The sequence below is a fragment of the Onychomys torridus genome, chromosome 20 (assembly GCF_903995425.1).
Source record: "Onychomys torridus chromosome 20, mOncTor1.1, whole genome shotgun sequence".
NCBI classification, from domain to species: Eukaryota; Metazoa; Chordata; class Mammalia; order Rodentia; family Cricetidae; genus Onychomys; species Onychomys torridus.
In genome coordinates, this window is record NC_050462.1 from 39,792,733 (window position 1) to 39,814,542 (window position 21,810).

At 40.4% G+C, this 21,810-nt stretch overlaps 1 protein-coding gene across 1 annotated transcript in view; it reads right to left on the minus strand.

Moving 5' to 3' along the window:
- Window positions 1-21,810, minus strand: part of Lemd3 (LEM domain containing 3) — a 48,800-nt gene that overhangs the window by 13,172 nt on the left and 13,818 nt on the right. Inside the window, exons 2-4 of the mRNA XM_036169834.1 lie at window positions 12,432-12,469; window positions 9,460-9,526; window positions 7,007-7,074 (exon numbers count right to left, since the gene is read on the minus strand). Of these exons, the coding sequence (XP_036025727.1) occupies window positions 7,007-7,074; window positions 9,460-9,526; window positions 12,432-12,469 (173 nt within the window). The remainder of the gene's footprint in view (window positions 1-7,006; window positions 7,075-9,459; window positions 9,527-12,431; window positions 12,470-21,810) is intronic.

The window sequence follows — 21,810 nt, forward strand, 5'->3', positions numbered from 1 at the left end:
TCTTCTGGCCTGCAGGGACACATGCAGGCAGAATACTGTATACATAATAAATAAATAAATCTTTAAAAAAAAATACTATCCTATTTCTTTAGTCCTTCAAATACAGTAGTCAACCCTTCAAGTACAGTAGTTAATTTAAAGTCTTGGTATTCTTCCAAAATATAAATACATTTTGTTCCAGAATGTATGATCAAATACATCTGTGCTATCACCTCTGTGAGAGACTTAACTAGATTAAAAAAAAAAGCAAGCTGGAGGAAGCCAGTCAGTTTCCAAGGGCCAGCAGTAAAAATCACTTTAATTATTTCATTAAGGAATCATTTGATTACACTGGATCCTACAAGATATGCCCCTCCTCTGAAATATTTTATTCTATGTCCCTTCAAGCCTCCTCAGTCAAATTCCTCCTTTACTCCTCCTGGCAAATTCTTCTACCCTGAACATTGAGCTGCATGATCATAACCCATGTTAACTCAAAAATCTTTTGGCTTTTTGATTCTTTTGCTATTAACAATCTATTAAGCATTACATGATCTACAAGTGACTCGCAAATTCTCATCTAGTTCAAGGTAAAAACAAACAAACCAGGGTTGAGCTACAATGAAGCATCATTGTTATTATTAGAGACCTTTGTCTAGAACAGAACTAATTTACTTCAGCAAAACAAAGAAGTAGAATTTGAAAGAGCCAGGCACTGAGTTCTTTATATACTCACTCAAACGTCCCAATAATTTGAGACATTAACAAGTCCCTCTCCAGTCTGGTTAAGAGCACTGGTTGCTTTTCCAGGTTCGATTCACAGCACCCACATGGCAGCTCACAACCTTCAGTAACTGCAATTCCAGAGGACTCAACACCCTCTTCTGACCTCAAAGGCACAAATCACACCAATGGTGCACATACATAAATGTAAGCAAAATACTCCTACACGCACAAATACATTAATTGTTTGTTTGTTTGTTGTTTTGTTTTGTTTTTTCGAGACAGGGTTTCTCTGTAGCTTTGGAGCCTGTCCTGGACTAGCTCTGTAGACCAGGCTGGCCTCAAACTCACAGAGATCCGCCTGCCTCTGCCTCCCGAGTGCTGGGGTTACAGGCGTGCACCATAACTGCCTGGCTTATAAATGTTTTTTTTAAAAATGCCACTTTCAACAGAACATATTCAGAAAAGTTAACAGACAGTTCAAATACATGGGGTTAGAGTCTGGTCTTCATCACCACATTGTTACTGCATCTTTCTGTAATGAACACATAAATTATGCAAAGTTAAAAACTGTCCACTTCTGATGAGAAGAATGTATAACAGAACAAATGAAGTTAATTGAAAATTAATTATGTAAGTGTTCAAGAGAATACAAAAAAATCAGCAAACTCCTTCCTTTGATATTACTCAGTTAGAGGTACATTTAAAAACTCCCCAAATATGGGTAAGGAATTAGGCATTCAGATTGAAGAAACCCAACAAATTAGAAGACAGACAGATCTAAATAACTTGAGTTATTAAGACATTATCATCAGGGGCTGGAGCAATGGCTCAGTTGGTGAGGTGCCTATTTGCTATACAAGCAGGAGGACCTGAGTTCGGATCCCCAGAATCCATGAAAAAAGCCTGGCAGCATGCCCCTGCAATCCCAGTCCTGTGGAGGTAGAGGCAGTGGATCCTTGGAGCTCAAAGGTCAGTGAGAGACCCTACTTTTCACAGCAAGAAGGGAGCTACTGAGGAAGGTAATGTTGACCTCTCTCCTCCCTTGTGCACATTTACCCCCCCCCAAACCATTATCATTAAATTATGAAAAGGCAAAGAAAAATTGAAAGAAGATAAAAGCTACTCATTGCATAGGGGAACCTACCTATGCAATTGTCAGATTTTGGGGAGCAGAAATCTTGAAAGAAAGTAAGATGAAATATACAAAGTGCTGAAAGAGGAAGAAAAAAATTTCCTGTCAATTAGGAATAATCCAGAAAACTAACCTTCAAAACCTAAGAAATATTTCCTATAAAAGTGTTGCAAGTTCAATACTATTAAAATTAAATTGCCTTACAAGAAAAGCCAAAAAGCATCCAATATTAAAAGAAAGATGCAAGTAGCAACCTAAAAGCATGAGTATAAAGCTCACTTCTAGAGGTACACATGAAACAAATACGGAACACTGTAATAGTGAGGTATGCATGAATCACTTCAAACTACAGCAAACTAATTAAACAAACCTATGCTTTCAAAGCTGTAAGAATGTTGAAGAGCTATAAACAACCTAAAGGACACACTCTATGGCCCTGATAACATAAAGAGAAAGGACAATAAATGCAAAAGCAACTAAAGCATTTCACTACAAAAAGCTTACACAAGAGAAGGCAGGAGAGGGAAACACATTTTCCATAGTTACCACACTTTCCAGTGACCAGAAACAACCACCAAAGTCCAGTGTCTCCCATTAGTAATGGACGTCAAATGAAACGGAAGCAACCGCATCGACACACTGGAGACTAAATGAATAAAGAGCACCCGACTACCAACAACTCTGCAGAAGAAACCCACTTTAGATCTAAGGGCATACACACAGGCTGAGAAGGATAGAAGCGAGAAAGAGATTCCATGCAAATGGCTAACTAAGAAAGAACATGGGTGACTGTTTTACTAAAACTGACATCGAAACTGTCACCGGAGACAAGGCAGAACATCCTATCGTGATAAGCAGCTCAATCCACTTAGACATAATGACATCGGATGACTCACATCTATGAGGGAGTTAATGGCAGAACTGAAGGGAGAAACAGCAACCTACTAGTTGACAGGAGACAGCAGCTAGACCCAACTTCCACAGATGGACACAACACCCAGATAAAGGTCATCAAGGAAGAAAACAACTTAAATACTACCTAACTAACAGACACAACCAGTTCACCAGGAGAACAAAATCCCTATTTTTCTTTTTTGAGAATTTCATACATGAGTACAACACCCTACCTCTCCCTCCCTCTGTAACTCTTCCCTTGTCCCTCTATAAATCCCCCTCTCAAACTCAGTCCTCTCTAAAATTGTGTGTGTGATTTATTGAACATAACAATGGCCATGTGTACTTGGGTTCAGAGCTAACCACTTGGTCAGGGAGCTTGTACCTGAAGCAAATGGCTGAGGGAAGGAGAGTCAGTTAACTATTCAAATAGGGGTGAGGCTTCGAGTGCACGTCTCCATTCGTGCTAGGACACTGGCTCACGTGGTCTTGGGCAAGTATGAAAGGAGACTCCATTTCTAGTTTTATTACGTACTTTATCAGAAAAAATTAATACCTCAAATTCTTCAAAGAATGACGAGGAAGGAACATTTTCAAACTTAGTTAATTAAAAATGCTCACATTTATTTATATATTTATCCATTTTGTGTGTATATGTATGAACAGACATGACATTTATTTATATATTTATCCATTGTGTGTATATATGTATGCACTGACATGACATTTATTTATATATTTATCCACTGTGTGTATATACGTATGCATGGACATGGACATTCAAAGGCTCACACGTGGCAGTAGAGGACTCTCCTTCCACCTCGTGAGTCCCAGGGACTGAACTCAGGTCATCAGGCTCGGTGGCAAGTGCCTTTATCCACTGAATCATCTTCCAAGCCTCCAAACTGATTTTTATTATCAAAGTTAGACAGATAGGACATGAAAATTCAGAATACTGATGAACAGAGACACAAATATCCTCAACCAAATATCAGAAAATGAGGACTCTATGATACAAAGACATCTCAACACAGAAAATATCAATGAGATCACACTTCAACAGATCAAAAAATTTAAAAACCACAATATTATCTGGGTCTTATATTACCTTGTTTATTACAATTAGTATCCACGTGTTGTTGTACCATACTCATATTGCAGTCTCAATTTTTAAAAAAAGCATGTTTACACTACATGCGTATTTCAGCAGATGCAGAAAGGGCACAAGGAAACTCAACATGCCTTAAGAATGAGTAAAAACAGCGCAGGCGTGAAAGGGCTAATGTCAATGTGACGGAGGTCTACAAAAGGCCGCATGAACAGTCGTACTCAACAGTGAGGAACCGTGTTCTCAGAGATCAGAGGGGGGCTCACTCACCACTGCATTCAACACAGGGATCAGAGGGGGGGCTCACTCACCACTGCATTCAACACAGGGATCAGAGGGGGGGTTCACTCACCACTGCATTCAACACAGGGATCAGAGGGGGGGTTCACTCACCACTGTATTCAACACAGGGATCAGAGGGGGGGACTCACTCACCACTGCATTCAACACAGGGATCAGAGGGGGGCTCACTCACCACTGCATTCAACACAGGGATCAGAGGGGGGGCTCACTCACCACTGCATTCAACCCCGGGGTCAGAGGGGGGGGGCTCACTCACCACTGCATTCAACACAGCACTAGAAACTCTAGTAATTTTGCAAGAAATTTTAAAAACCAAAATTTATCTTTTTTCACGAATGATATAATCATCTACATAAAAGCCTCTAAAGATTCTATATCAAAGTCTTCTTAGAGTCAATGAATTCAAACTTGCAGGGCACAAAAATCAACTGTTTCTATATAGTAACAGCAAACAATCTCAACAGGAAATGAAGAAAACAATTTTGCTTACAATAGCCTCAAAAAGAATAAAATACCTAAGAAAAAACTCAGAGGTGGTGGAAAAATACATATACCAAACCCCACAAAACTGCACTGAAAGAAAGGAAGACACAAATAAACAGCCATGGAATGCTCACTGACTGGAGGAGGGCTTGTGACAAAATGTCTCTACTTCCCAAGGCAACAACCTTTGAATCAATCCTACCTTAATGACAAGGTCACTTATTGAAAACATAGAAATAAAAACAACCTTAAGGGACTAGAGATGGCTCAGTGGGTAAGAGCATTTGCTACTCTTCCAAAGGACCCAAGACCAGTCCTCTCACCCACCTCAGGTGGTCCCTAACCATCTGTAACTCCTGGTCCCAGGGTAAGGTAACACAGGCCTCCTGAAGCACCTATATGCACACATGGCAGCCACTGAGTGTTAGGAGAGATGGCCTGGGGGCAAAGTACTTCCTACAAACTTTTCGACTTCGAAACGTATGACAAAGGTCTAATAAAAAGAAAAATACTATCATATGTTAAAATGCAGATAGGCCTGAAAAGACATTATGTTCAATGAAGTAAGTCAGACAGAGAGAAAGATCAATGAGCCTACTTATATTAGCTAGCTAATACAGCAAAAAGTAATTCAGAAAACGGAACAGTGGCTGTCAGAATTTAAAGAGGACGACAATGAGCATCTAAAATGAAATGTCCTACTAGAGACTGGCTACATAACACTGTGGATACGGCTACCACACTGTACTGGACACACACTTAGTATTACTAGGAAAGAATTCGTGTTACTTTTGAAAACCATGATATTTGATGGGGGGTGGGAGGGTGGTCAGGAGAAAGGACGCTTGTTCACACTGAACCCACACAACCACCTGCAAGCTGGATCACATTTCAGTTTGCAAGCATTCGCATCTTTATGGGGTTATCGGCTTGGAAGTGGACCGTCAGAAAACTTTCCAGTATCATTTTTCCCTCTCACAAATCAGAATGGCATTTTCCATCTATAACCTTCTAGTATTTTTCAACTAGTTCCAGGGATGACTTGTAACAGCTCAGAAAACTCACCCACGCGTCTTCTTAGTCCTGAGATTAAGCTGATCTAGGCAGACCAGAAACAAATGACTAGCCGCTCACTTGCTTTCTTGCCTGCTCCCCACCTGTCTTAATTCTGTCTAAATTTCCCTCTCCCCTTCTTTTCTCTGAAGACAGGCTCTCACTAAGCTGCCCAGGCCGCCCTCAATACCTGGGTTCCAAGCAATTCCCCTGCTCCAGCCTACCAAGCAGCTCTGAGCACTGGCATGCATCACAGTGCCTAGTTAATATCCAATGCTCTTTACACATGTATGTGCATTTCCTTATACACAGTTTCTAAAACACTAAAAACTTCTAACTTTCTTTTATTATATCTGCTTACACAGTACTAAATGGTAAGACTACCTTTTGTAATTTTATAAACTTTATAATTAAAACAAAAAACCCTTTGCAAATAGTAAAACATCACACCAAAATTAACCTTACACAAAGTCTTTACAACTCAATGAACTTCTACAGTTAGGCGGAGCGGTGGTGGCACACGCCTGTAATCCCAGCACTCGGGAGGCAGAGCCAGGTGGATCTCTGTGAGTTTGAGGCCAGCCTGGGCTACCAAGTGAGTTCCAGGAAAGGCACAAAGTTACAGAGAGAAACCCTGTCTCGAAAAACAAAACAAAAAGAAGAGAATGGAGGCTTCAGAGCTTTACATCAATACACTTAGAGTATCAAATCTATTTTATGCACTTATTCACCGAAAGCAATCAGGACATTGTTTTGACAAATCCATGGCAGAAGCAGAACTGGAGAAACAATTAGCTTTATATCCTTAGACATAAATACACTTCTATCAGCTTTATAGCCACAGTAACAGAAATAAAACCCCCACTTGTTCTCTCTTACCAGGAACCTAGCCAACAGTACATGTATATATGTAAACAAATGTACAAGTGAACAACAGATCAGTGGTTCCCAACTTGTGAGTCACAACCCCCCAAAACCATCAGAAACAGACATTTACATCATAATTCATAACAGTAACAAAATTACAGTGATGAAGTAGCAAGGAAAATCATGTTCTGGCTAGGGTCCCCACACCATGTGACACTGTATTAAAGGGTCACAGCACTGGGAAGGGTGAGAAGCACTCAGGTAGAGTAACAGGAAGGAGAGATAAACCTGAACGCAGGGGTGACACAGGACTGAGTGCAGGTAATGGAAGCGTTATCGAAAGACAGAACAACCGCGCCTTAAGCAGCACAATTAAAGTAATCAGATGCTTAAGACTTCTGGCAGTGGTACAGATCTAGAAACCTGAAGAATCCAGCTACAGTTCTGATTTCACTGCTTACTTTTAAATATGCAGCTGCCTCCTGGACAGAAAGCATCCTTTGACTGGAACTGCCGCATTCATGATCTCCTGAAAAGATGGGCATGTTGATTTGCAGTAAGTACAATATTAAAAAAAGAAATAGAATTTAAAATATTTTACAAATGACACCATTTTATATAGAAAATCACATATGTTATATAAAAAAATCAGTCAAGACTGATGAACGTTACTTATGTTTTCTAGAACAATCCAGTATCTAATGCAAACAACTGCCTCAAATGAAGCACTCCTTTGAAATGAACTTTGGTCTACTTAAGACACCTTCCTCTCCGTTCTCAACCATGAGACAACATAGACAGAGTCACTCTGAAGATTGTCATTCTTAGGGGAACATCCAGAAAACTCTCTGGGCTAACTTACACATCGCTTCTTAAAGCTAATAACCCAGAGTCAGGGAGTCTGAACTTAGACCCGCACTAAGACACGTCTGCTTTCAGAGGACAGCCAAGCTCATCGCTGGCAGGAGTGACACCCTGATCAGAATCTATGCCTTCCTTTTTATAAAGGGGTATGCTATAAAAGTTAGAGAAAATCACTTTCTCCTTTAATATAACTGAAGAGAACTCAAAGCATTTTTCCAGACTACATGTGGTTATTAGAAATATTTTTCTTCATACTAAAATTCAGTTTTAAGTTTTTCCTGCCCTATTATTTTCAAGTAGTTTAAAAATATCTTCTTCAAAGCCGGGCAGTGGTGGTGCACGCCTGTAATCCCAGCACTCGGGAGGCAGAGGCAGGTGGATCTCTGTGAGTTCGAAGCCAGCCTGGTCTACCAAGTGAGTTCCAGGACAGCCTCCAAAGCTACAGAGAAACCCTGTCTTGAAAAAACAAAACAAAAAATCTTCTTCAGCCAAAAAAATATAGGCTGGATGTGGTGGCACATGCTCTTAGCCCTAGCACTCAGATCTCTGAGTTCGAGGCCAGTCTGGTCTATAGAGTGAATTCCAGGACAGCCAGGGCTATGCAGAGAAACCCTATCTCAGAACAAAACACCCAACATCAAGCTCTAATAACGAAAGTACAATCCTGCCCCATCTTTCCATAGGGAAAGTATGATCTCACTTAGGTGTTGTTGGAGGAGCCAGGCTGTACTGGTGGTAAGAGAAGCATCTGCTGGATAAACCAGCTTCAAACTTTACAATGCTGTCTCAGAGACTCAGATTCCACAGATCCAGAACACAAGTCAGACAAAGACAGCCCAGGGCCAAATGTGGCCTGCTGGTGCTATTTATAAATGAAGTTTCACTGGAGTATATATAGTCAAGCTAATCGATTAATATGCTATTTACGGTTACCTGCATGCTATAGCAGCAAAATAAAGTAGCAGTGACAGAGGCAGTCTGGTCCACAAAGCCTAAAATATTTACTATGGGCACTTTATGGGGAAAACTTGCCAATTGCCACTCTGGGGGAGGAAATCCACATCTTCAAAAGCAGCCCTGTGTGCTGACTTAGTGAACCACAGACCGTACTTTATAAAACTGCTACCGAGAGCCAGCCAGGCTTAAGTCAGCAGCAACAAGATTTCTTAGCTATGGAATATAGTCACCCTATTCCCAAGTCCTAAAGTGCACCAAATAAATGTCACTAGCTGCAGAATAGGAACAAAGGCAACAATCAGTACAAAGAAAGCATTTAATGATGTACACAGAATTACAAACCTAAAAAGGCCAGCAAAACTTTGGACTCAAAGAGCAAGATAGGTAAGACCCAGGAAACAAACCTCAGGATCTTAAGTACTTCCATTTAACGAGAGGAGTCACCACACCTGTCCCTCACGTGCACACAGCAGTCTGCTCCTGCAGAGGCTGGAGGGCTCTGCTTTTATCTTTCCTGTACTGCTTATAAGAAGGTATCCAAAGCCACTTCTTTCAGATTATACATCAAATGTTAAAAATTTATATACTGAATTGGATAAGCAGATGTGCTAGAGTAGTTTTGCAGATACTGCTGGCAAATATAAAACTTGGTAAGGCCTCATTTCATTATTTTCATTAAATTATTCAGACTGCTGCAGGTGTGTTGATACCTGAGCACTCTAACAGAAGTAGTAACTACAGATAGAATACTGCATTTACTCTAACTACAGAAAAACAACTGCATAATCAACAAAAGAAAATCCACACTGTATCTATCCAAGGTTCTAATTAACCACTGCTTATCCAATGCAACGACTAAAGCCTTCAGAATTTGGTACTATTTACACAATATACAAAACTACCTCTAATATATATGGCAAGCAGAAAAATAGCCTTGGTTACATCTGTATAAAATTCTTGTAAAAATCTCTAAAGAAGACTACTGAATAAATACAAGTCTGCACTAAGGCGAGACTACGTCTACTGACATAGAATGCGCACACACAGATAACTTTAGAAATGGTTTGGGAGACAGTGAAGGCTGAAATAATACCTGCAAGCTGGGTCAATCGATCATGAAGTTTGTATAATGTGCTCATCAGAAGATTTTTTTCACTTTCCTAAAATTAAAAAAAGTTATTATGAAATACCACATTCCAAGGGAAAAAATGTTTATTTAAATAATAATTATTTAAGAGAGGGAATCAAGCTAAAATGGTTAAAGCTACATAATCTGAGAAACATCCATATGGAAACAATAGCTACTATATTTTAAGGAATCTTACCACAAATTATCACTATTAAGTATTTTACTTTCTTGAGGACTATTAAGTTGACCCTGGGGGCTGGAAAGGTGGCTCAGTGATTTAAGAGTTTTTCTCTAGGGGGGCCAGAGTTCAATCTCAGCACCCACATCAGGCAGCTTACAGCCTTTTCTAACTCCAGTTCCAGAAGAATTGATGTTTCTGGCCTCAGCAGGCACCAGTACTTATGTGCACAAACAGACACACAGAGACACATAATTAAAAATAGAACATCTTAGTAAAAAGAAATTACAAAGAATTTCACACACAAACCCTGCCAGTCATCACAGCAATCCTTCCAATTCTATACTGTATATAATGTATATTGTATATAATGTGTGTTTGTGTGTGTGTGTAAACTGTTCTTGTCTGTCTTCCATCCACTTTACTTCTGTGTTGGAGTGATTGATTTCATTTGCGTACACACATATGGGTTGCACACACATGGGCACACCCCATGTACAACAGAGAACAAGTAACAGGAACTACTTCTCTCCTTCCACCATGTATGTTCAAACTCAGGCAGTCATGCTTGCTGGCAAGGGCTTTAGCTGCTGAGCCACTCTCCATGGTTTGTTTTCATCTGACTCAATCACATAAGACTGCAGGAGTGTGTATTGTCACTCTGACATAACCCTGTCCTAGACTTTCAAGATGACCCATATATAGTTACCAACCATTAATGTGAAAGAGTCAATGAAGGTGAAAAGACCTTCTTAGAGCAAAGTGAGACACAATGAACAGGGAACTCCTATTCCCAAGAACATGACCGCCACCTTACGGTGTCCCATTAGAGCTGCCAAGTGCAGTGCAAACAGGGGGGAAGCGAAAGCCCATCTGTGGAACAGAGCATTGGCGCTGGGCAGACAGGAAGAGAGAAGACTGGAGCATCACTCCAGGTAGAGGGCACAGCACAAGCAGAGGCAGAGAAGAAGCATGGAGGCACTGGTTACAGTTCTTCCAGAAACAGAAGCAAAGAGAAGGAGAAGGAGCTCGGAATCATCTGCCATAGAACCCTAGATAGGAAGAAAGAGTTTGCCTTTATTCTGAAAATTCTGGAGGAAAGTCGACAGACTTGTGTTTGTTCGGAGTACTACTGACCAGAAGGTAGAAATGATCTGGAGTAAACATGGCATGGTCTATATAATCGATCAAGTAGTCTACCCAGTGATTTCCAAATTTAAGAACAACTACAACTAAGGTAAGCAGAGTAAGTGATGAGGAAGGTGAGAGATTCTAACTCCGAGAAGATCAGGCCATGAGTATCATCAGGGGCTGTCTTTATGACTTCCTTTAGTCTGAAGAGCCCAACAGAACAGGATTTCTGGATGAACATGCCCACGGAGAAGGTGTAGAATGTGACATGCACATGTCTAGAGACTCGAAACTCATCTCTCCTCCTGTCCCCACATCCATGTCCAGGAAACAAAGAAAACAAGTTTGCACACTGAGAACATAGGTTCGTCAGTGTACCTATGATCAGTGGCGGCAGGAAGGAGCAGATTCACAAAAGGCTCCACATTCCCACCCCGTGTCCTCGGATGATGTCTCATGAGGACAAAGGAGTCACCCTCTAGGTGACTGCTTGCTTCTGAGCTTTTTGCCACATCGCCTTCTGCTGACTTCATCTTTATGTCATTGTAAATCAAGGCAATTCCTATCTTCACACAAAATTAAAAGCCCAAAGTCTAAAGTGCAGAGCACAGTGGTTTATACCTGTAATCCCAGGACAAGGAGACCAAGACAGAAGAACAGCAAATCTAAGACCAGGTTGGGCTATATAACAAGACTCTATCTCACAAAAAGGAAAAAAAAAAAAAAAAACATACAATAATTCAAACTCCAAAAATCAAACACCAAAAAGTAAAAGCTGGGGTTGAAACCCAAGATTCTTAAACCGAATCTGTGATACTACAAATGACTAAAGAAAATAGTTTGTATTTCCAAAGTTCCATGACTCCACTGTACCAAGCCTCAATTATGACACTATCACATTTTTAGACTCAGTTGTCAAATGCATTGCACACAAATGTCTTCACTACAGAATATACTGAACAGAATTATTCCAAAGCTCCACTCCTAACAGTCTGAAATAATATTCTACAGGTCTGACTGTGCTTTACTACATGACCTTGAATAAAACAATTAGCTTTTGATACAGATCTATATAATGGTCAGTTCCTATAATAAAAACTTAGCAGAAAATTATATACTATAATATATACATCAGCTTTAAATAACTATCCAAAGTGTCTATAATATGGCAAGCAAAAATACTTTGATGTAATAAATTTTGGTAAAGTTATTATATCCCCCTTTGAGGAAGAATCTTTCCAAAGCCTTGCTGCTTCCTTTTAAACATTTGCTCTCCTGATGGGTCAACATGCCAACAGAACAAAGATCCAAAGAGACAAAGGAAGGACAGCAGAAAACTCCTGCTAAGGTGGCAGACAACCTGGAACAAGGCACGCACACTTTTAAGTGTAAGAACCAGGTCAGGGATGGCATGCCACGCCCACTTGATGGGGCCGTTGTCTTTTAAAGTAATAAACACTTCGGTCAGACTTAGTTATATCTTAGGTAGGAATACCCAGAATGAGAAAACATATTGCTTCTAATGAAAGGGCCTCATAAAGCTACTTTTCTTAGTTTATAGTCACTTTGATCTTTTCATCACTTAAAGCATGACATAAATTATAAGCATTATGATTTTTTTACTTACTTGTATATTTCCAAATGTTTCATCAAAGGGGTTTTTTACTATCAAGGAAAAGAAAGAAAAAAGAGAACTATTAGCATCACTCAAGAATTTAAATCCTCCTCACACGTACCCTGAGAAGCCAGCATACACTGTTAAGCTAAAGCACATATGCAAACAAATGTAAACAAACCGGATGGAGAAAGTTGGGAAGGAATGACTAACTAACTAACTATACTAGCCATTCTCACTTGAAAGTCATCTCTTTCTCCATCACCACTGAAAGCCAGAGTTCTGGTGCGGTGAGTCGGTGACTCCAATCTCCACACGAGTATTTAGCAGCACCTCCTTCACTTCATGACCTGGTCACTATATAATTTTCCTACGAAGGGGAGGTAACAATGGCCCACACCTTATACAGCTGCTGCAGGAAGACACTGAATAATCCCGTAAAATGCCTGTCATAATCACTAGGGTCTCAATACATACTACCCATTTATTATTGCTAACTATATACCATGTTTCTAACTTAACGTGTTGCTTAACGTAATTCTACCAAACAGAAAACAACAAACCTGACTTTTCGCTAACATCTAGAAAAATGGCAAGGAGAAAGCAGACAGATCAAAGCAGCTGACAATTTGATGTCAGTATCTGACAATCAAGTATTATAAAGGGGATTTATAGTAATTCCATGTATGTTATTTTTCTCTACCTAAAATCTCCCCCAAATACAATGCTAGATTACAATGTTAAATATATACCATCTCTCACAATTACTCAGAATACAATGCTAGATTACAATGTTAAATATGTACCATCTCTCACAATTACTCAGAACTTCTTCCCATATCACCTGTTTTATTCTATATAAAAATATTCAAAGTTCACAGACACTTCAAGACTTTTACACATTTTATTCTGCTTACACAGTCCAGTTGATCTCATAAAGTCGTTCACACTGACCAGATTTCCTTTCTGAGATGCTTTTCTATTTTTATTCGAGAAAACAGGAAGTTCCATAGGAACCAGGAACTGCCTGATTCTAAGAAAGTTCATGTTCAAGACCATTTTGACAAGGTGTAATTAAAAAGCAATGGGTGGGGAAGTACATGCTGTTACCAGACTTTCCAAATGGTCTGTCTCCATACAACAAAAACGGTGTCAACAGTGGGAAAGAAGTATTCTTGAAAGACAGAAAACCAGAAGTTCTCAAAACAGGAGTAGGAAAAAGAAGTAAATCTTAAATATTAAATTAAAACATCAAAACACATGGGCTGCAAAACTACTTTTAAGTAGCATTAAATTTTAATGTTACATCTGAACACTTTGAAATAAAGCTCAATACACTACCAAAAATGTTTTTATCAATCTTAAAATAAGTTGGCCAAGTAATACTAAAAAACAAGTTTTACAACATAAAAACCATGCAGCCCTGAAAAGACAAGTCTTTGAAGAAAGCCCCGCTACAGCACTTTGCCACTTGTTATGAAAGTGTTCTTTGTCACCACCAATGGCAACAGCTCAAGTGTGTGTGTGACAGCAGAACTGTATGTACATCAGGTGTGGTGTCACCAGACTGCTGCTCTTCCAGGAGCCTCTCAACTGAAACCAGGGGTCTGTCCCATTTGTAAGAACGGAGCCAAGCACTTAGTGCTGGGAGAGGCTTCCTGCTGGCTGAGCTGAACCCACCACACTGCATCCACACGGTACACATGCTCCTCCGCCTTGTCAAAGTGCTAGTGTTAAATTACAGGGAAGCGGGAGGAGGGCTCCGGACTAGAGGGTGGAGAAACAGACACAGGCTGTTGAAAACTACTGCTGTCTTTTATGGCCTAGATTTGTGCTTCAAGACTAACACTGAGAACTGACACATCTGAAAGCCAGGGGGACTCTTTCTGCCCTTAGGTCAATGACTTTTATGCCAACAATTGACACATGCTAAATTGAATTAAGAGTAGATAAAATATAGCCTTGTGGATAAGTTTGAAAAGGAAACTCTATCCAAGCACAGCAATTCTTAACACTAAGTCAGTCCTCAAGCTCATGAAAGAGGTATGATCACATCTCTTTCTCCTCTCAAACCATTTTAGTGTTTTAAACCACCAATACACCTCACTGGAACTGTTGGGTCTTTCAGGAGAAAAAGAATGATTTAAAACCCACAAACACTCTTATCCACAGTGACCTACTTAACTGTATGGAGAAACCGGTAACTGTAAACAGGACCCTATTTCAAGAGGATCTGAGAGCAGAACTCTCTTACTGGACAGTTGGCAGTTGTACCCCAGGGCAGTGACTGTACCAAGCACTCCCAGATTCACACTGCCATCCCCAGGGCACAGCCAGCCATGAAGCCACTCTCCAAACTTCCTGCCTTCAACTCGATGCCTCCAAACAGTTTCCCATCACTGCTTTTTCTCAAATTCTCCTGGTTTGGCCATTTCCTCTCTACGTCCTGGTTCAGGTCATTTCAAACTTCAGATACACCAAACTCTTCTTGTACCTTGAAAAACTTATCTTTCCTTTAAACTGCACTCATGACTACAAATAAAATTCCTAATATGTTTAATTTTGATCCTCAAAATCTTCCAATACTTTCCTATCACATTTTGCCACAAAGAACTTTACAAATTTAACAAGACATGTTTTTATTTCCCATCTCCAAACTTCTGCTACTAATTTCAAAAAACATTGTTTTGTCAAACCTTTCATTAAATGTGAACTTTTTCCAGTTTTTATGCTAAACATTTATCAACCTGTAGTGGGCATTTGTTCCACCTATGACCTTGGGGAGCCAGCCCCTAGGGTGTGGCCTCTTCTCACATGTTCTTGGACAGTGGAAACTGACTGCTTCCCACCACCCGAGCAGAGTAGGACCTGCTTTCAGCCTTCCAGGCCTCTGCGACGGATCTGCCTTATCCCATGTTAGTGAGTTGTTCCCCTTATTATAATTCCTTAATAAATAATTCCTTTGCCAGTTATCTGTGGACTTTATGTGTAGTCAACCACTCTTAATTCCTAACCATGAATACATTATAACCACATCTATGAGTTGGTATACTTCAGAGTATGTACTATTTATTCTTAACCAAATAAACTGACCTTTCAAAAGGACTCCACGTGGGTTACTAAGTGCTTAGAATATTACATGCTAGACAATGTAAATATGGGCACTGAGTAAATCAATACATGTGTCCTAGTTTAATCTCTGTAGCTATTAGAAAACAGACTAAAGCAACCTGAAAGAGAGGTTTATCTGGCTTACAGGTCACAGCCCATTGTTTAGGAAGCCGAGGTCATGAAGGAAGGAATGCTGCTTCCTGGCTTCCTCAAGCTACCTTTCTTGAACACAGCCCAGGCCCACCTACCCAAGGACGGCACCACTCCAGGAGGCAGGCAAGAAGGTGAGCCCACAGACATGCCCACAGGACAATCCGACAGAGGCAATCCCTTCCTTGAGACTCCCTCTTCCCAGGTACATGTGGGCTTGTGTCAAGTTGACAGTGGAGCACACTGCCCTTGTGGATTCTGTTCTACAGATTCTAAGAGACAATGGACAAGTAAATGCTAAAACACATTCGAGCAGGTAGGTCTAAGTAGCTGGGATGGCAGCAGCATCTTGACTGGGATGGAAAGAAGCTATTCTATCTAGGTAGGATAATGGGAGGATGCCACCCTCTGACTGCATTTCAACAGACACCTGAGGAACGCGCCATGGGAACATCTGAAATTTGAAGGTCAAACGCAGAAAGAATGGCCAAGTACACAAAGGCTGGAAGGTAGTCACATGTTCGGTATGTTACTCCTAGGATGGAAAGAAGCCAGGACAGCCAGAATATTCTACAGAGGAACAGACAGCAAGTAGTAAGAAATTAAATTTGGTTGTAAGATGATTTAAGGGGTCAGCAAGTAGGATCTTAAACATTTTTTATTTACTCAAAGGCAGAAACTTCAGAAAACTAGAAGCACTTCTTACCTAGTTCATGTAATAAGGATCAAGTTTTTCTGGGTAATTCGAAGAGTCCTAAGCACAGTGAATAAACATCTACTCACAAACCCGGAAGAGAGCAAGGGTGTACATATATATATACACACACACCCCGAGTGCTTTCCTCCAGTGTTCTCTAGGTCAACACAATTAGCTTCGCTGTGCACTGACATTTTCTGGTCTATGTATCTGCAATTAAAGTAAATTATAGAACACAGAAAGATGTTTTTCCCCAGGAAAATTCTAGACATTTGCTTCTGGTAATTTTCATACTCTGCTCTCCTCTTCTTTCTTTCTGCATTGAGTGTTCAATCTGCAGCCACAACATGAAAGGTGGAAGTCCTGTTACTCACTGACTGTCCTCATCTCAGACCCCCTGTGTAGCTGGACTTTTCTCTCCGGGTCCTGCCAAGCCCTGGCAGTCCGATATCCCACTTATAAAATAAACGCACAGAAGCTTATATTATTTATAAACTGTACGGCCATGGCAGGCTTCTAGCTAGCTGTTCTTATATCTTAAATCGACCCATTTTTATTGATCTATAAGTTGCCACGTGGTTCGTGGCTTACCGGTATATCTATCTCGCTTGTCATGGTGGCGGCCGACAGTGTCTCTCTGCCTCAGCCTTCTACTTCCCAGAATTCTCTTCTCTGCTTGTTCTGCCTATACTTCCTGCCTGGCTACTGGCCAATCAGACATTTTGACATACAGACCATCCCACTACCAGCTGTCACCATGACAAGTGAGATGTAAGGTACTGGTAAGCCACGAGTCATGTGGCAACTTATAGATTAATAAAAATGGGTTGATTTAAGATAAAAGAACTAGATAACATAAAGCCTGCCATGGCCATACAGTTTGTAAGCAATATAAGTCTCTGTGTGTTTACTTGGTTGGGTCTGAGCGGCTATGGGACTGGCAAGTGAGAGAAATTTGTCCTGACTGTGGGCCAGACAAAAACTCTAGCTACACCCCTGAGTGTCCAGTCTGCAGCCACAACATGAGGAAGTTCTGTAACTCACTGGCTGTCCCATCTCAGACCCCCTGGTCATCTCAGTATCTTTACAACCAGACAGTTAACTATTTAGTGCTTCTTTCTTTCCCAACAAGACCACAAAAACCTCTTCCTATCTTGACATCCTGGAGAAAACTGGTGCTTACAGACATGATGAACTTCAGTTTGAGGGCCTGCGTCTCCTAGATTAGAGCTTCATTAATCTTGTACCAGGAATAATCTGGCTGACATATACTTTAAAAGTATCTCATTAATACAACAGCACAGTTTTAGAGAATGTATTACTACATTTTGTTCAGAGATACTGACCCATGAAAGGCTAGGCTACTTCCTTGAGATAGACATGTTAGTAAACAGAATTCAAGACAAAATTAAAATCTATTTATGTCTGACTACAAAAACTATACACTTCTCATTATAAAAACTACCGAAACTAAAGTATTTTTCTACTTTGTTTAAAAAGCAAAGAATAGCTGGGCAGTGGTGGTGCACACCTTTAATCCCAGCAGAGGCAGGCAGTTCTCTGAGTTTGAGGCTAGCCTGATCTACAAGGTGAGTTCCAAGACAGCCAGGGCTACACGGAGAAACTCGTCTCGAAAAACAAAAAAACAAAAACAATAACAACAAAAAAGTACAAAAAGCATTTATTTTTCTGTAGCACTTTCTGAGTTACTAAACTTGAATCTCTTTATGCTACAACCCATTAAAACAACAACAGAAATGTGGCTGGGAGACTGCTGTTGGAGGTTTGCTGTTGGCTCTTAGGTGAGGAAAACACCTCCCAACAAGTTCTCAATGCCGAGTTCTCTACCTGCAATGGAGGAAGGTGTATCCTATCAGTGGCGTGTCCCGGGACGACACTGCCCTCTCTCTGAACAAAGCACCTCATTCACAGGACTACCCTTGGCACGTACCACGCGACATCAGTTTTTTTAAAGCTGTAACTTATGGACTCAGTACTGTGATACATCATTCAGCTTTATCTCTGAACATAAGATATTACCAAACAAGTCTCTGCTCTACACCAGTAATGCTTAGTTATAGGACTTGAGAGGAAAGCCAAGCCCTCCTCTCAGATCGTTCTGCAGAGCAATGACTCCAGACACGGGCTTTTGGAGAAGGCTGCTTACAGTTGTGAAACTCTAACCTGCCCCTAGCTGGGAGTCCTAGGAAACCTTCATCTAAGCAGTAACGTTAGCCACCTAAATTACCAATTATCTCTCTGAGTTCTATCTTTCTATACAGAGACATTCAAATTGGCGAATCGCATCTCTAACGTGAGTGGGATTACATGGCCTGATCATCTGTAAAAGGGAGGGAGGAGAAGAGGGAATGTTTCCAACAGCTGAAGAACACTGCACCTGTGTGGCAAGCACTTTTGAATGTCACCATCAGCCAGATGGATCTAAAAAAGGACAGTGAACAAGGCAGAACATTCTTTTGCAATAGTAATTACACATTTGTTTCCTGACAATTTGACAATTACTCTTGGCCCTATTAAATATGCTCTCAGTCCATAGCACAGACATTTAACGTCTACTTAAATCAGAAGTCATTTACAGTCCACTCCTGTAAGACTTCCTTCAGGGAACACTCTGCTACCTTTATTCTAGTCATGAATGACCCTATAGCCTATTTACCGACCTGGAACACAAAGGTACAAACCTAAAATAGTGGATTCATGAAATAAAGGGAAAAGGGCAAAAATTCTAAGCTCACATATTCCATAGGACAAGTTTTCCACTTGTCTCTGTGTTAAGAGAGGCAATAATCTCATGTCTTCCAAATAAGAGTTTATAGTGATTTTATAAAATAAAGATGGCTTAAATGTGATTATCAAATACTAACAAATACAAAACCAGAAAAACATGTATTCAAGGATTTAAAAGGCCAAAACTCAGAATCAAATTGGCCAATTACACTGTTTTAATTTGGTTAGCTCTTATTCTCTGTACATGATAGAGAATACTATGGTCCATTTTCAACCTTATGATCACCAGAAAGTCACGTGTTTGCTCAAAACAGAAACAGATTCCTGGGCATGATGGCACACACCCAGTACAGGTTAACAAATTCAAAGTCACCTTGGGGCCACAGGGAAACTATGCCTGGAAGATTTTCTCTTTTTAAAAGAAATAACAGATATAAATTAGTTACAGACTATATAACTGAAATTACTCATAAACTTCACATTACGATTGTGCTAGGGTCTGGGATCTATTACAAAAATTACATTAAAAAAAAAACCAGAAGGACAACTAAGATAACAATGATAAGCTCCGTAACAAAGCAAATATAGAGCTGTCAACAGTAGGACTAGGCAATGGGGCATGAGTACTGATTCTTTCAACTTGGTTTGAAATTTTCATGTATCACAGAGGAAATATAAATACAAATAAGTATTTCACTTTAAAATCTATTTTACAAAGCAAAACTAGAAATATTTATGGGTGATGTTAAATACTATCAAAAATCTGCTTTTAGTCTGACATATGAGAAAATTTGAGGTTATTACTGTTAAACCAAAAATCTTAATTCTTACTACCACAACAGAAGTGATATCACAGGGTAAACTGTTCTCCATGAAACTGAAGAGATCAACGGTCATGTGTAAGTGGGAAGTGATGGCACAGACCTCGATCTCAGCCACTCAGGAAGCTGAGGTAGGATGATTGTAAGTTCAATGCCTGTCTGAGTGAGCTCAAGATCAGCCTGGGCAGTCTAGAGACACCTTAAGTTAAACAGCTGGACCCACTCGATGAATGAATGAATTAGTTCATGCTTTCTCAGGACAACAGAACTTGAGGGAATTTCTTCCCCATAAAAATTACTTGTATAAGTTGAAAGTCCTTTAGAGGAAAGAAAAGGGAGCCAGGTGGTGGTGGTGCACGCCTTTAATCCCAGCACTCGGGAGGCAAAGCCAGGTGGATCTTGTGAGTTCAAGGACAAGCTGATCTACAGAGTGAAATCCAAGACAGGCACAAAAACTACACAGAGAAACCTGTCTCGAGAAAGGAAAAAAAAAAGCTATATGCCAGGCGGTGGTGGCGCACGCCTTTAATCCCAGCACTCAGGAGGCAGAGCCAGGCAGATCTCTGTGAGTTCAAGTCCAGCCTGGGCTACAGATGAGTTCCAGGAAAGGTGCAAAGCTACACAGAGAAACCCTGTCTAAAAAAAGAAAAAGAATTCAGCTTTAGAACTTGGATCTAAAGAAATGAAGCACATCAGAAAAGGGATAAATGAAATAAAATGAAAATCAGTAATGAATAACTTCCCAAAACAGAAAACACTAGGCCTAGGTGAGTTGACTGGTGAATCTTACTAAAAATTAAGAATCTACCAACTGTCTACACTACCCTTCAGAAGATAGACTACTCTTTATACCCAAACCAGCCATATATTATAAGGAATTCCCATATCAATATCTGTCATGAACACAGGTGTCACAGGTGTAAAATCTTCTAGAGAACACCAAGTCAGATCTAACAATGTAGAAAGAACAATGTTCTGACCAAAGGTTATGTAGCCAGGTTTTTGACAACAAAGAGCTACTCACAACCCCTAGACAATGGAATCAGCCTAGATGTTCATCAACTGAGAAATGCATAATGAAAACGTGGTACATGTACACAATGGAATTTTACTCAGCTATAAAGAAAAATGAAATAAAAACTTGCAAGATGGCTGGACCTGGAAAATACTGTACTGAGGTAAGCTAGCCACCCCAGAAAGTCCAATGCCAACACGTTTTCTCTCAACTGTAGATCATAGTTTGGAACTGTTAGCTCTAACTTGAAATGTGTATAGAGACCCGGAAGTGATGAAGCGTCCATAGTGGATGCAGGTAAGAGGCCTTGGGGGCAGGGATGGTAGAATGCATGTGACATGGAATAGAGAGAGGGAATAACTGAATGCTGCAGGTTTTTAACAGGAACAAGGTGAGAGGGGGAGAGAATGGAGGGAGCTAACAAAAATGAAGGTCACACAAAGTCACACAGAAACTCACTGCTTTATACGTTAATTAAACAATACAGTTTTTAAAAGGATGAATAGACACACCATGCATGGGTGGATAACGCTAATCCTGAAGCCATGGGTTATTAAATGAAAATCTCAGTGCCTGCTGTAGGACACCTCGCTGGCTAGGTCACTGGCTAGCAAGGCCACAGAGACCCTAGATTATGGCCACTGCCCTTGATCGCCCAACAGAACGGGATGATAAGACCCTACCGCTAAAGATGCCACACACCTTGGTGCAGAATCTAGATAAAGCAGGCTGGAACTGAATGGGAAACTTCATCCCTGCTGGCTAGTCTTCAGAGTGCCTGAAATTGCTACATGCAGGCAGCTGGAAGGGGAAAAAACAAACTAAACAAGGATTGCTCTTGGTTTTGCA